General features: G+C 44.1%; 1 protein-coding gene across 1 annotated transcript in view; it reads right to left on the bottom strand.

The window, feature by feature from the left end:
• The window catches only part of LOC129706809 (uncharacterized), an 81,663-nt gene that overhangs the window by 64,068 nt on the left and 2,979 nt on the right, over nucleotides 1-14,616 (bottom strand). Inside the window, exons 2-3 of the mRNA XM_055651318.1 lie at nucleotides 8,912-9,101; nucleotides 5,270-5,552 (exon numbers count right to left, since the gene is read on the bottom strand). Coding sequence (XP_055507293.1) covers nucleotides 5,270-5,552; nucleotides 8,912-9,101 — 473 coding nt within the window. The remainder of the gene's footprint in view (nucleotides 1-5,269; nucleotides 5,553-8,911; nucleotides 9,102-14,616) is intronic.

Raw genomic sequence — 14,616 nt, 5'->3', positions numbered from 1 at the left:
TTTCCTGCCTCTAGCGTGTCCAAACCCTTAACAATCTTATATGTTTCAATAAGATGCATTCTCATCCTTCTAAATTCCAGTGTGTACAAGCCCAGCTGCTCCATTCTCTCAGCATATGACAGTCCCATCATCCCGGGAATTAACCTTGTAAACCTACACTGCACTTCCTCAATAGCAAGAATGTCCTTCCTCAAATTAGGGGCCCAAAACGGCACACAATACTCCAGGTGTGGTCTCAGCAGGGCCCTGTACAACTGGAGAAGGACCTCTTTGCTCCTATACTCAACTGCTCTTGTTATGAAGGCCAACCTGCCATTCGCTTTCTTCACTGCCTGCTGCACCTGAATGCTTACTTTTATTGTGTTCAAGAAGGAACTGCAGGAAACTGGAAAAAAAAATGGCAGTGTTTCGGCCCAAAACGTAACCTATTTCCTTCGCCCCAAGAGGCTGCACCCCGCTGAGTTTCGAATATTGACTGATGAACAAGGACCCCCCAGATCCTGATGTTGTAGAGTCCTTGTCCAGTATTGTGAAAGTGAGCATGTCAGTGAAGAATGCGACATGTCTTTAATAATTTGTTTTGTAAATGAGTGTCTGGATGGAAAGGGTTTTCTCATTGTGATAAAAGGGTTTCTCACTACACACAGAGGGCAGTGGAGGCCAAGTCACTGGTTGCTGTTCTAGATAGAGTTCTAGGGGCTAGTGGAGTCAAGGGATATGGGGAGAAGGCAGGCACGGGTTATTGATTGGGGACGATCAGCCATGATCACAATGAATGGCGGTGCTGGCTTGAAGGACCGAATGGCCTCCTCCTGCACCTATTTTCTATGTTTCTATGTAATAAAAGGGTCAGTTTAGCAAGCCATTATTTGAGAAGCCATTCTCCTGTGGATGAGAAGATTACTCCACAAAGGCTTGGATTTGATGGGCTACATCACCTCCTTTGAAAGAAAGACACAAAATGCTGGAGTAACTCAGCGGGTCAGGCAGCACCCCTGGAGAACATGGATAGATGACCCTTCTTCAGACTTCTTTACGGGTCCCAATCTGAAACGTCACCTAACCATGTTCTCTTGGGGCGCTGCCTGAGCCATTGAGTTACTCCAGCATTTTGTGTCTTTCCTTGATGAACAGGCATCTGTAGTTTCACATTTCCTCCACAACCTTCTATACAGTATCACAGATCGAGCAGATTATCTATCTGTTGTTGCTGTTGCTTTCGGGGAATGGCTACAACTAATTAGCAAACACACATTCTGCAAGATTGCAAGGACTGGAATCCCATCAGTAAATTCAAAACCCACAGTTCTCATTAAGTAGGCTGCACCATTTCACAGCAGCTTAATGCTCAGTCCATCGTTTGGAGGCAGTGAGCCAGACTGAAGAGGTGATTGTGATTGTGCAAGCTTCCCCTGTGTTTTCTACTTTCCTCCCACATCTTAAATAAATACAGGTCAGTAGATTAGCTGGCTACGGTGAATTACCTCAAGGATGGCAGATGGAGTTTAATGCTGATAAATGTGAGGTGCTACACCTTGGCAGGACAAATCAAAATAGGACGTACATGGTAAATGGTAGGGAATTGAAGAATACAGTTGAACAGAGGGATCTGGGTATAACCGTGCATAGTTCCTTGAAGGTGGAATCTCATATTGATAGGGTGGTAAAGAAAGCTTTTGGTATGCTGGCCTTTATAAACCAGAGCATTGAGTATAGAAGCTGGGATGTAATGTTAAAATTGTACAAGGCATTGGTGAGACCAAATCTGGAGTATGGTGTACAATTTTGGTCGCCCAATTATAGGAAGGATGTCAACAAAATAGAGAGAGTACAGAGGAGATTTATTAGAATGTTGCCTGGGTTTCAACAACTAAGTTACAGAGAAAGGTTGAATAAGTTAGGTCTTTATTCTCTGGAGCGCAGAAGGTTTAAGGGGGGACTTGATAGAGGTCTTTAAAATGATGAGAGGGATAGACAGAGTTGATGTGGACAAGCTTTTCCCTTTGAGAATAGGGAAGATTCAAACAAGAGGACACAACTTCAGAATTAAGGGACAGAAGTTTATGGGTAATATGAGGGGGAACTTCTTTACTCAGAGAGTGGTAGCGGTGTGGAATGAGCTCCCAGTGGAAGTGGTGGAGGCAGGTTCATTGGTATCATTTAAAAATAAATTGGATAGGCATATGGATGAGAAGGGAATGGAGGGTTATGGTATGAGTGCAGGCAGATGGGACTAAGGGGAAAAAAAGTTGTTCGGCACGGACTTGTAGGGCTGAGATGGCCTGTTTCCGTGCTGTAATTGTTATATGGTTATATGGTTATATGATAAGTTGGTTGCAAGAGAATTGGTTGGAGATGATCGGCATGTGAGAGCAAATAGACTACAAGGAAATAAGTGGAGGAATGGGAGTGATGGGGCTGCTTTGTGAGCTGGCATCGACTGGTACCTAAAAATGCCTCCCCAGCCTGTCTGAATGACTACCGTCCGGTGGTGGCCCTCACCTCGGTAGTCATGACATTTTTTGAGAGCTGGCATCGACTTGATGGGCCTAATGGCATCCTTCCATGGTGTGAGAATATTAGTTTGTACATTGATACATCCAGTGCAATCTATTGCAGGGCGACATGGTGGTGCAGTGGTAGAGTTGCTGCCTAACAGCACCAGAGAACCGGGTTCGATACTGACTATGGGTGCTGTCTGTACGGAGTTTGTTCGTTTGTTCACACCGCGACCACATGGGGTTTCTCCGGGGGCCCCAGTTTCCTCCCACACTCCAAAGAAGTGCAGGTTTGTAGGTTAGTTGGCTTCGATACAAATTGTAAATTGTCCCTAGTATGTAGGACAATGCTCGTGTTCGGGCAGACTCGTTGGGCCAAAAGAGCCTGTTTCAATGTTTTAACATAGAAACATAGAAAATAGGTGCAGGAGTAGGCCATTCGGCCCTTCAAGCCTGCACCGCCATTCGATATGATCATGGCTGATCATCCAACTCAGTATCCCATCCCTGCCTTCTCTCCATACCTCCTGATCCCTTTAGCCACAAGGGCCACATCTAACTCCCTCTTAAATATAGCCAATGAACTGGCCTCAACTACCTTCTGTGGGAGAGAATTCCTGCATCTAGCTCTGTGTAAAAAAGATTTTCTCATCTCGGTCCTAAAAGACTTCTCTCTTATCCTTAAACTGTGACCCCTAGTTCTGGACTTCCCCAACATCGGGAATAAACTTCCTGCATCTAGCCTGTCCAACCCCTTAAGAATTTTGTAAGTTTCTATAAGGTCCCCCCTCAATCTTCTAAATTCTAGCGAGTAAAACCGAGTCTATCCAGTCTTTCTTCATTTTGTATCTTTAAACTAAGCTAAACTATTTGGGACTTGAAAATGGCGCCTAAAACAGGCGACTCTGTACACTGTCTCAGTGTACAACTGTCATGTACTGTATCTAAGATGCTTATTAAATTGGTAATCTAAGTGGTTGTGGATAGTGATATTTGTACTGATCTATATACAAAAATGAATTTCACTGTACAGGTGAAAATAAAATACGATTGAACCATTGGTGTTCTTAGCAAAATTGATGACTAAGCATTTGAATTCATGGCTTCTGAGTGAATATAACTAAGCAGAGAGAGGAACTCTTCTTGAAAAGACTAGGCTTGTATTCACTGGAGTTTAGAAGAATGAGAAGGGAATCTTATAGAAACATATACAATTATAAAAGGACTGGACAAGCTAGATGCAGGAAAAATGTTCCCAATGTTGGGCGAGTCCAGAACCAGGGGCCACAGTCTTAGAATAAAGGGGAGGCCATTTAAGACTGAGGTGAGAAAAAAACTGGAATGCGCTGCTGGGCATGGTGGTGACTGCTGATATGATAGTGGCATTTAAGAGAGTTTTGGATAAGCACACAGATATGCACGGAATGGAGGGATATGGATTATGTGCGGCAGATAAGGGTTGGCATTATGGTCGGTGGACAATGTGGGCTGAATGGCCGGTTCCTGTGCAGTACCGTGATACAGTATAGAAACAGGCCCTTCGGCCCAACTTGCCCACACCGGCCAACATGCCCCAGCTGCGCTAGTCCCACCTGCTCGTGCTTGGTCCATATCCCTCCAAACCTGTCCTATCCATGTACCTGTCTAACCGTTTCTTAAACATTGGGATAGTCCCTGCCTCAGCTACCTCCTCGAGCAGCTTGTTCCATACACCCACTGTTCTACGTTCTACATGAGCCAAAAAAACTGGGGATAGCTACTCTGTGCTTTTTCAAACAGTGCAATGGCATCTTTCCCAAAAGGTGTCAAATCAATTAAATAACGTGCCTTCATCTCTATTCAACAGCCATTTTTGTTTGTTCAATGGATGTATGGCCAATTGTAGGTGTTCACCAAACAGGATTATATTTTCTCCACCCATTAAGATGAATAGTTTCCAATGTAATTAATTTTTTTAGAATTGTACATGATTAATTAAATAATTCTCAAATAAAACACTTAACCTCGTTTTCCCATTGGAAATTTTTCCATTAGTTGATCAAATTCAGTAGAAACATAGAAACATAGAAAATAGGTGCAGGAGTAGGCCATTCGGCCCTTCGAGCCTGCATCACCATCCAATATGATCATGGCTGATCATCCAACTCAGTATCCTGTACCTGCCTTCTCTCCATACCCTCTGATCCCTATAGCCACAAAGGCCACATCTAACTCCCTCTTAAATATAGCCAATGAACTGGCCTCAACCTCCCTCTGTGGCAGAGAATTCCACAGATTCACCACTCTCTGTGTGAAAAATGTTTTTCTCATCTCGGTCCTAAAAGATTTCCCCCTTATCCTTAAACTGTGACCCCTTGTTCTGGACTTCCCCAACATTGGGAACAATCTTCCTGTATCTAGCCTGTCCAACCCCTTAAGAATTTTGTACGTTTCTATAAGATCCCCCCTCAGTCTTCTAAATTCTAGCAAGTACAAGCCGAGTCTATCCAGTCTTTCTTCATATGAAAGTCCTGCCATCACAGGAATTAGTCTGGTGAACCTTCTCAGATTCAGATTCAGATTCAGATTCAATTTAATTGTCATTGTCAGTGTACAGTATAGAGACAACGAAATGCATTTCCCCTTATGTGGGGAGTTCTCTGTACTCCCTCTATGGCAAGAATGTCTTTCCTCAGATTAGGAGACCAAAACTGTACGCAATACTCCAGGTGTGTGGTCTCACCAAGACCCTGTACAACTGCGTTAGAAACTTTGTGGTGATGATACATTACCTTGAATGCCATGAGGAATCCATATATTAAGGGTCAAACAGTCTTCATCCCCCTGGACATCCTTTATGAGCACACGATCCTGCATGCAGATATTCCCAAACGTTTTCGCATCCCGAATACCTTTCCATGAGTTCAGGGGCCTTGGCTTTTGAAAACGAAATTCCCCAGTAGGAGGCTGTGCATATGGAATCCCTTTGAAAATGTCTGTTAGTTTACCGTTCTGCTGAAGCCTGGTACCTCGTAAAAGTCCATGTTGGGTCTTAATCAAAGGATCACTTCGGGGCTGGTAAAGGAGAAATGAAGCATGAGAAATTTTGGAGCAAGAAACCTTCCTGCTGTTCATAAAACCCTCTTTGATTTAGTATGAACAGACGGTCATTGCATTGTAAACATTCTTCCCAAGGCCACCATTTATTCTCACTTAAGATTTATGAATGCTTGCACCAGAAATAATCCAAAAAAATCAGTCAGTAGTTCAATATTTCTATAATCATCATTCTTCTCAGCGTAAAACTCTCGGCCTCTGAAGAGTAAATTGGCTAAAAAATAATTTAATTATTGCACATATCCAGTATTTAATGCAGGACAAAGACTTTGTCAAAAAATATCTTAAACTGTATAAGCTTTGTGAATGTTGCACTTCTGCCCTTTGGCCCTATACATTTAATATCCAGCAGAGGGGGAAGCAAGCTGTGTTAGACCAACCTGCTCTCTATTGAATTGAATTCTCCCAATTTTGTTGGTCCTTGCTGTCTCCTCCCCTTCCTCGGCCCTCCTGCTGTCTCCTCCCATCCCCCAGCCTTCGGGCTCCTCCTCCTTTTTCCTTTCTTCTCCCCGTCCCCCCAACCCCAATCGGTCTGGGGAAGGGTTTCGGCCCGAGGCGTCGCCTATTTCCTTCGCTCCATAGATGCTGCTGCACCCGCTGAGTTTCTCCAGCTTTTTTGTGTGCCTGCTCTCTATGGGTATTGACTCATAACTGCCCTCTGAAATGGTCCTGCAAGCCACTCAGTCAAAAAGGGGACGGGCAAACATCAGCTTTACCAGTGGTGACTGCATTGCAAGAGTAGGCAAATTGAAGTTACAATCATTCTTTCCAAATCTGAGGAAGGACATTATTGCCATAGAGGGAGTGCAGAGAAGGTTCACCAGACTGATTCCTGGGATGTCAGGACTGTCTTATGAAGAAAGACTGGATAGACTTGGTTTATACTCTCTAGAATTTAGAAGATTGAGAGGGGGATCTTATAGAAACTTACAAAATTCTTAAGGGGTTGGACAGGCTAGATGCAGGTAGATTGTTCCCGATGTTAGGGAAGTCCAGGACAAGGGGTCACAGCTTAAGGATAAAGGGGAAATCCTTTAAAACCGAGATGAGAAGAACTTTTTTCACGCAGAGAGTGGTGAATCTCTGGAACTCTCTGCCACAGAGGGTAGTTGAGGCCAGTTCATTGGCTATATTTAAGAGGGAGTTAGATGTGGCCCTTGTGGCTAAGGGGATCAGGGGGTATGGAGAGAAGGCAGGTACGGGATACTGAGTTGGATGATCAGCCATGATCATAATAATAATAATAATAATAATCTTATTTATATAGCACATTTTTAGTCAACTTGCATTGACCCCAAAGTGCTTCACATAATTACATTACATTTACACACAGGCAAAGGTGGGTGAAGTGTCTTGCCCCAAGGACACAACGACAGTATGCACTCCAAGCGGGATTCGAACTGGCTACCTTCCGGTCGCCAGCCGAACACTTAGCCCATTGCGCCATCTGTCGTCCCATATTGAATGGCGGTGCAGGCTCGAAGGGCCGAATGGCCTACTCCTGCACCTAATTTCTATGTTTCTATGTTTCTATGTTTACATTAAATAATAGAGGTTTGGCCTGTCAAGAAACGCTCTATGGTACTTCTGGCAACCTCAACAAGGCAGCTAATATCATCAGGCGCACACACCGCCCTCTCACTTTGGGAAGAAGGTTCAGGAGCATGAAAAACCATGACCGCCAGGTTCAAGAATAGCTTCTTCCCAGCAACCGCCAGGCTCTTAAAAACTACACAAAACTAACCTCAGCAATGAATGACTGTGGACTCTGTCTTTAGTTTCGCTCACTACAACCTTGGTTTTTTTTCCCAGTAGTATATGTTTATTAATTTATTGCATTTTTAATTTATATATATATATATCTGAAGACGGAGATCTGGTATTACAAGGGCAATCTGAAAGTTCTCTGAAAGTGGTGAGTCAGAAAGGAAATAAATTTGGCATGCTTGGCTTCATTGGGAAAGATACTGAGTTCAAAAGCTGTGGGACATCATGATGAACTAGAACAGTCATTAGTGAGATCACACTTAATTTACTTTGTGCAGTTCTGGTCGCCCAGATGTTGGAAGGATGTTATTAACTCGGAAAGAGTGTAAAAGATTCACCTGAATGTTACCTGACTTGTGGGCTTGAATTATTGGGAAAGGCTAAAACTGGGACTTTTTTCTTCTGAGCATAGGAGGCTGAGGGCTGATTTTATTGAGGAGTACAGGATCATGATGTGTGCACTGATAAAATGAGCACACATGACCTTTCTCTCAGGGTAGAGGATTCGAAAACTAGAAGGTATAAACATAAGGTGAGAGGTGAACAATTTAGAGGGACCTCAGGGGGACGTTTTTCAGTCAGAAGATAGCTTGTATCTGGAATGAGCTGCTAGAGGAAGCTTTTGAGGTGGATAGAATAATGACTTTTAAAATACATCTGGACTGATGTAGGGATAACCATATAACCATATAACCACATAACAATTACAGCACGGAAACAGGCCATCTCGGCCCTACAAGTCCGTGCTGAACAAATTTTTTTCCCTTTAGTCCCACCTGCCTGCACTCATACCATAACCCTCCATTCCCTTCTCATCCATATGCCTATCCAATTTATTTTTAAATGATACCAATGAACCTGCCTCCACCATTTCCACTGGGAGCTCATTCCACACCGCTACCACTCTCTGCGTAAAGAAGTTCCCCCTCATATTACCCCTAAACATCTGTCCCTTAATTCTGAAGTCATGTCCTCTTGTTTGAATCTTCCCTATTCTCAAAGGGAAAAGCTTGTCCACATCAACTCTGTCTATCCCTCTCATCATTTTAAAGACCTCTATCAGGTCCCCCCTTAACCTTCTGCGCTCCAGAGAATAAAGACCTAACTTATTCAACCTATCTCTGTAACTTAGTTGTTGATAGGAGATAGGAGATCGGAGATAGCACATAGGAGAGGTTAAGAGGAAAACAGGCAAACTGCAGGCAAATGTGACTAGCCCAGAATGCCACTTGGTTGCCATGGGCAATGTGGGCTGAAGAGCCTGTTTCTGTACTGTACAGGTCTATGACTCTAATTACCTAACCGGCTTCATTCTTGTGGTGTCAGTGTCAGAAGCCTCCTCATGTCCTATGTACTGCCAAACATATTATTCCCAATAATCGCGTCACATTTTAAGGCCCAAAGCACATTGTGGCCAACTTCTCAAAATTGCTTCTTGCCCAATGCAACAAGATAACCCCATCTCATCTTTCTTTTTCAGATATGCTGCCTCCCCAATAGACCACAATAAACCCACATTGGATCGGATTATAATTTAACAAAAGATATACCTTTGTAACTGGACATTCCTTGACCTTTAGTAAAGTCGGGTAGAGTTGGTTCCAGAAAGCGACCCGCCTGGGTTTCAGGTCCTTCTTTATATTGAGTTTTGACAGGTTGACATCCAACTGGAGGTAGCGAGCGTTTCGTTTGTCGTACTTCGGCCACTTAACGGGCACCGTTCTGGGTGAATTTGGATTACTGGAAGTGAGAAGAAGTCATGTTTTCCAAATGTTTGAAAGCTGTTGTGGGAGGTCTCAGTAATTAAATATCAAATGCCTTCCAGAGTATTTTTCAATCCAAACTTTAAGCTAGAACCAGAGAGTGTTCGAGACATAGAGTGTTATAGAGCCGTACATAGAGCACAGAAACAGGCCCTTCGACTCAACCTGCTCAAGAGGCTTCTGACACTGCAGGTCACCATAAGAATGAAGACGATTAAGTAATTAGAGTCATAGACCTATACAGTACAGAAACAGGCTCTTCAGCCCACATTGCCCATGGCAACCAAGTGGCATTCTGGGCTAGTCACATCAAGAAGGCTCAGCAGTGGCTGCACTTCCTGAGGGTCCTCAGGAAGCACAACCTGGACTCTAACCTGCTGCAGACCTTCTACCGCTCGTCCATCGAGAGCCTGCTGACTACTGCATTACAGCATGGTATGGCAGCTGCACCATGGCAGACAGGGAGAGGCTTCAGAGGGTAACTAGGACAGCGCAGAAGATCATTGGTTGCCCTCTCCCCTCCCTGATGGATCTCTACACCTCCCGCTGCCTTAGCAGGGCAAAGAAGATCATCAAGGACAGCTCCCATCCTGCGTTTGGACTGTTCGACCTGCTGCCCTCTGGAAGGCGCTATAGGTGCATCAAATCCAGGACAAATAGACTCAGGAATAGTTGTTTTCCGAAAATTATAACTACTCTTAATTCAAATTCACACATGCACTGACTTCACAGCCCAACACCCGGACTTCCATCTGTATATATGTATATAGCGCCGCAGAATTGTGCACCTATCCCCCCCCCCCCCCCCCCTTCTCCCTTCTGTTTTTTTTGTTTTCTGTTTCTTGTTTTTTGTACTAAATTATATGTATGCACTGAGTACGAGCAGCTTTTAATTTCATTGTACATGTATAGTGACAATAAATGGCATATCATATATCATATCATGTCGTCCAAAATGCCCAATCTAAGGTCCCGTCCTAGCTGCCCACTTTGGGCCATATCCCTCCCACACCTTTCCTATCCATGTACCTGCCCAGATGTCTTGTAAATGTTGTTATAGTACCCACCTCAACTACCTCCTCTGGCAACTTGTATACCCACCACCCTCTGTGAAAACATTGCCTATCAGTTTCCTGTTGAATCTTTCCCCTCTCACCTCAAATCTTATTCAATGATTTGAGTGTTACACTGAGAGTCTAATGCTTGGGTTGGTATGACAGTATTCTAATCCAATGAGTACAGTGCAATCTTGAACTCCCTCCGTTGGTACGTGCTGAGGGATCATTCAATTGCTCCCTTTAGAAATCTGATTACAAAGCATCAATGGGAGACTTGGATGTACAATCTGGAAATCTCCCTCAGCTCAGTCCTGGTTCAAACTGACTATAGTTTTAAAATATTTAACTCGGACTTGCCATTAAATCAAAATAGAAGGCATAGTTCAATAATTTTATGGACATGTCTTGTTTTGACTCCAACTTATTGCCAGTTTTATCACACTGAAAGCTATAGCTGGTTCACCAGACTGATTCCTGGGATGTCAGGACTTTCATATGAAGAAAGGCTGGATAGACTTGGCTTGTATTCGCTAGAATTTAGAAGATTGATGGGGGATCTTATAGAAACTTACAAAATTCTTAAGGTACACAAAAATGCTGGAGAAACTCAGCGGGTGCAGCAGCATCTATGGAGCTCCATAGTTCCAAAGATGCTGCTGCACCCGTTGAGTTTTTCCAGCATTTTTGTGTATCTTCGATTTTCCAACATCTGCAGTTCCTTCTTAAAATAATTCTTAAGGGTTTGGACAGGCTAGATGCAGGAAGATTGTTCCCGATGTTGGGGAAGCCCAGAACAAGGGGTCACAGTTTAAGAATAAGGGGGAAGTCTTTTAGGACCGAGATGAGAAAAAACATTTTTCACACAGAGAGTGGTGAATCTGTGGAATTCTCTGCCACAGAATGCAGTTGAGGCCAGTTCATTGGCTATATTTAAGAGGGAGTTAGATGTGGCCCTTGTGGCTAAGGGGATCAGGGGGTATGGAGAGAAGGCAGGGACGGGATACTGCGTTGGACGATCAGCCATGATCATATTGAATGGCGGTGCAGGCTCGACGGGCCGAATGGCCTACTCCTGCACCTATTTTCTATGTTTCTATGTTTTAAACTGTATGGGATAATTTTGCTTTTCCTTTTCTTTCCTCAAGCTGCTATATTGTTCAAATGTGTCGGGATGAGATTGCATGATCATGCTACACCAAGGCTAGATTCCTATGAGTTGCTGCCTTATAGCGCCCACAGACCCGAGTTCGATCCTGACTCCAGGTGCTGTCTGTACGGAGTTTGTGCTCTCTCCCCGTGACCGTGTGGGCTTTCCCTGGGTGCTCTGGTTTACTCCCACATTACAAAGACGTAGGTTGATTGGCTTCAGTAAACATTGTACATTGTCCCCAGTGTGCAGGTTAGTTCAAGTGTAGGGGGATCATCGGTCGGCGTAGACTCGTTGGGCCGAAGGGCCTGCTTCCACGCTATATCTCTAAACTAAACTAAATTAAACTAAACTAAACTAAACTAAACTAAACTAAAGTAAACCAAACTAAAGCAATCTAAACTAGGCTGGTGGTCAGCAGACTCTCAAGGCTCTCAGAAAGCAGGAACATTTACAAACATAAAAATGAACATAAAAGTTAGCCCCCAGCTGCCGAAGCCCTCTCCAGATTTAATAATATCATGCCCGATCTGTTATGATACCAACTCTACAGTCCGGTTTACCTGTCGTAACCCTCACCCCTTTGCTTATTATATACCCATCCGACTCTACCTCCAAATAAATGAAATATTTTGCTTTAAAAGATTCACAAGTTGCTGGAAGGAAATGCTTCGACTTACCTTGGTCTTTTATAGGTGTTGTGTGTTTTATAAACCCTTTGCACAAAACATCCTCTACACTCCAATCTGTCAAGACCCTTCAGGATCTTCTGTACTCCTATCAAGTCCCCTTCCCTTTTCTAAACTCCAGCAACCTTTCCAACCTTTCCTCTCACAAAACAAATATTCAATGTATTAGATTAGGGGTGACTCGGTGGCACTGCGGTAGAGTTGCTGCCTGACAGTGCCAGAGACCCAGGTTTGATCCTGACCACAGGTGGTATCTGTACAGAGTTTGTACGTTCTGCCCGCAACCACGTGGGTTTTCTCCTGGACCTCCGGTTTACATAGAAACATAGAAATTACGTGCAGGAGTAGGCCATTCGGCCCTTCGAGCCTGCACCGCCATTCAATATGATCATGGCTGATCATCCAACTCAGTATCCCGTACCTGCCTTCTCTCCATACCCCCTGATCCCTTTAGCCACAAGGGCCACATCTAACTCCCCTTAAATATAGCCAATGAACTGGCCTCAACTACCCTCTGTGGCAGAGAGTTCCAGAGATTCACCACTCTCTGTGTGAAAAAAAGTTCTTCTCATCTCGGTTTTAAAGGATTTCCCCTTATCCTTAAGCTGTGACCCCTTGTCCTGGACTTCCCTAACATCGGGAACAATCTTCCTGCATCTAGCCTGTCCAACCCCTTAAGAATTTTGTAAGTTTCTATAAGATCCCCTCTCAATCTCCTAAATTCTAGAGAGTATAAACCAAGTCTATCCAGTCTTTCTTCATAAGACAGTCCTGACATCCCAGGAATCAGTCTGGTGAACCTTCTCTGCACTCCCTCTATGGCAATAATGTCCTTCCTCGGATTTGGAGACCAAAACTGTACGCAATACTCCAGGTGTGGTCTCACCAAGACCCTGTACAACTGCAGTAGAACCTCCCTGCTCCTATACTCAAATCCTTTTGCAATGAAAGCTAACATACCATTCGCTTTCTTTACTGCGGTAGAGTTGCTGCCTTACAGTGCCAGAGACCCAGGTTCGATCCTGACCACAGGTGGTATCTGTACAGAGTTTGTACGTTCTGCCCGCAACCACGTGGGTTTTCTCCTGGACCTCCGGTTTCCTCCCACACTCCAAAGCTGTACATGTTGTAGGTTAATTGACCAGTTAATATTGTCCCTTGTGTGTAGGATATTGCTAGTGTACTGGGATCACTGGTTGGCATGGACTCGGTGGTCTCTAAAACTCTTAAACTCAAAAACCAATGCATTAATATTCACCCTTTTGCAGGCACTAGTTGCATCTGGCTTGTCATTGCTCTTAATCAATGCAGAGGCAAGTGAGTTCATGCTGAAATGGGGTGGGTGACAATTCTCTGGTGCCCACCTCCAAAACTGCTACCCCTATCACCTCCGGCTTGCTGTATCTCCGATACCCCAGACTCTCCCTGCTGCCCGACAGTGATTCAACATGTGGTTTGCATTCGATTGCTTTAAGTAAGTCCGATCTATCCAATTGTTGCGCAGCTCATCCTGAGAAATTCTACGAGTTTCAGAATATCATCTTCTGACATTGAGCAAATGACGAAGTGCTAGAGGAATTCAGGGGGATCAGTGAGAATCTGTAGAGGCAATGGACAGATTACGTTCAGGTCAGGCATCTTCTTCAGACTTAGATTGACGTCAGATTATTAACTGATGTTAAGCTCCATCATATGGGACCACCAACTAACTATAAAAGTTTAGCATAGGGCTAGACCCATGAGTATTGTGTGCAGTTTTGGTCCTCTAATTTGAGGAAGGACATTCTTGCTATTGAGGGAGTGCAGCGTAGGTTTACAAGGTTAATTCCCAGGATGGCGGGACTGTCATATGCTGAGAGAATGGAGCAGCTGGGCTTGTACACTCTGGAGTTTAGAAGGATGAGAGGGAATCTTATTGAAACATGTAAGATTGTTAAAGGTTTCGACACGCTAGAGGCGGGAAACATGTTCCCGATGTTGGGGGAGTCCAGAACCAGGGGCAACAGTTTAAGAATAAGGGGTAAGCCATTTAGAATAGAGACGAGGAAATACTTTTTCTCACAGAGAGTGGTGAGTCTGTGGAATTCTCTGCCTCAGAGTGCGGTCGAGGCAGGTTCTCTGGATGCTTTCAAGAGAGAGCTAGATAGGGCTCTTAAAGATAGCGGAGTCAGGGGATATGGGGAGAAGGCAGGAACGGGGTACTATAACCATATAACCATATAACAATTACAGCACGGAAACAGGCCATCTCGGCCCTACAAGTCCATGCCGAACAATTTTTTTTTCCCCTTAGTCCCACCTGCCTGCACTCATACCATAACCCTCCATTCCCTTCTCATCCATATGCCTATCCAATTTATTTTTAAATGATACCAATGAACCTGCCTCCACCACTTCCACTGGGAGCTCATTCCACACCGCCACCACTCTCTGCGTAAAGAAGTTCCCCCTCATATTACCCCTAAACCTCTGTCCCTTAATTCTGAAGTCATGTCCTCTTGTTTGAATCTTCCCTATTCTCAAAGGGAAAAGATTGTCCACATCAACTCTGTCTATCCCTCTCATCATTTTAAAGACCTCTATCAGGTCCCCCCTTAA

Source organism: Leucoraja erinacea, chromosome 2 (genome assembly GCF_028641065.1).
Source record: "Leucoraja erinacea ecotype New England chromosome 2, Leri_hhj_1, whole genome shotgun sequence".
NCBI classification, from domain to species: domain Eukaryota; kingdom Metazoa; phylum Chordata; class Chondrichthyes; order Rajiformes; family Rajidae; genus Leucoraja; species Leucoraja erinaceus.
The sequence above is the reverse complement of the archived record's forward strand: the minus strand, read 5'-3'. Positions and strand labels throughout refer to the sequence as shown.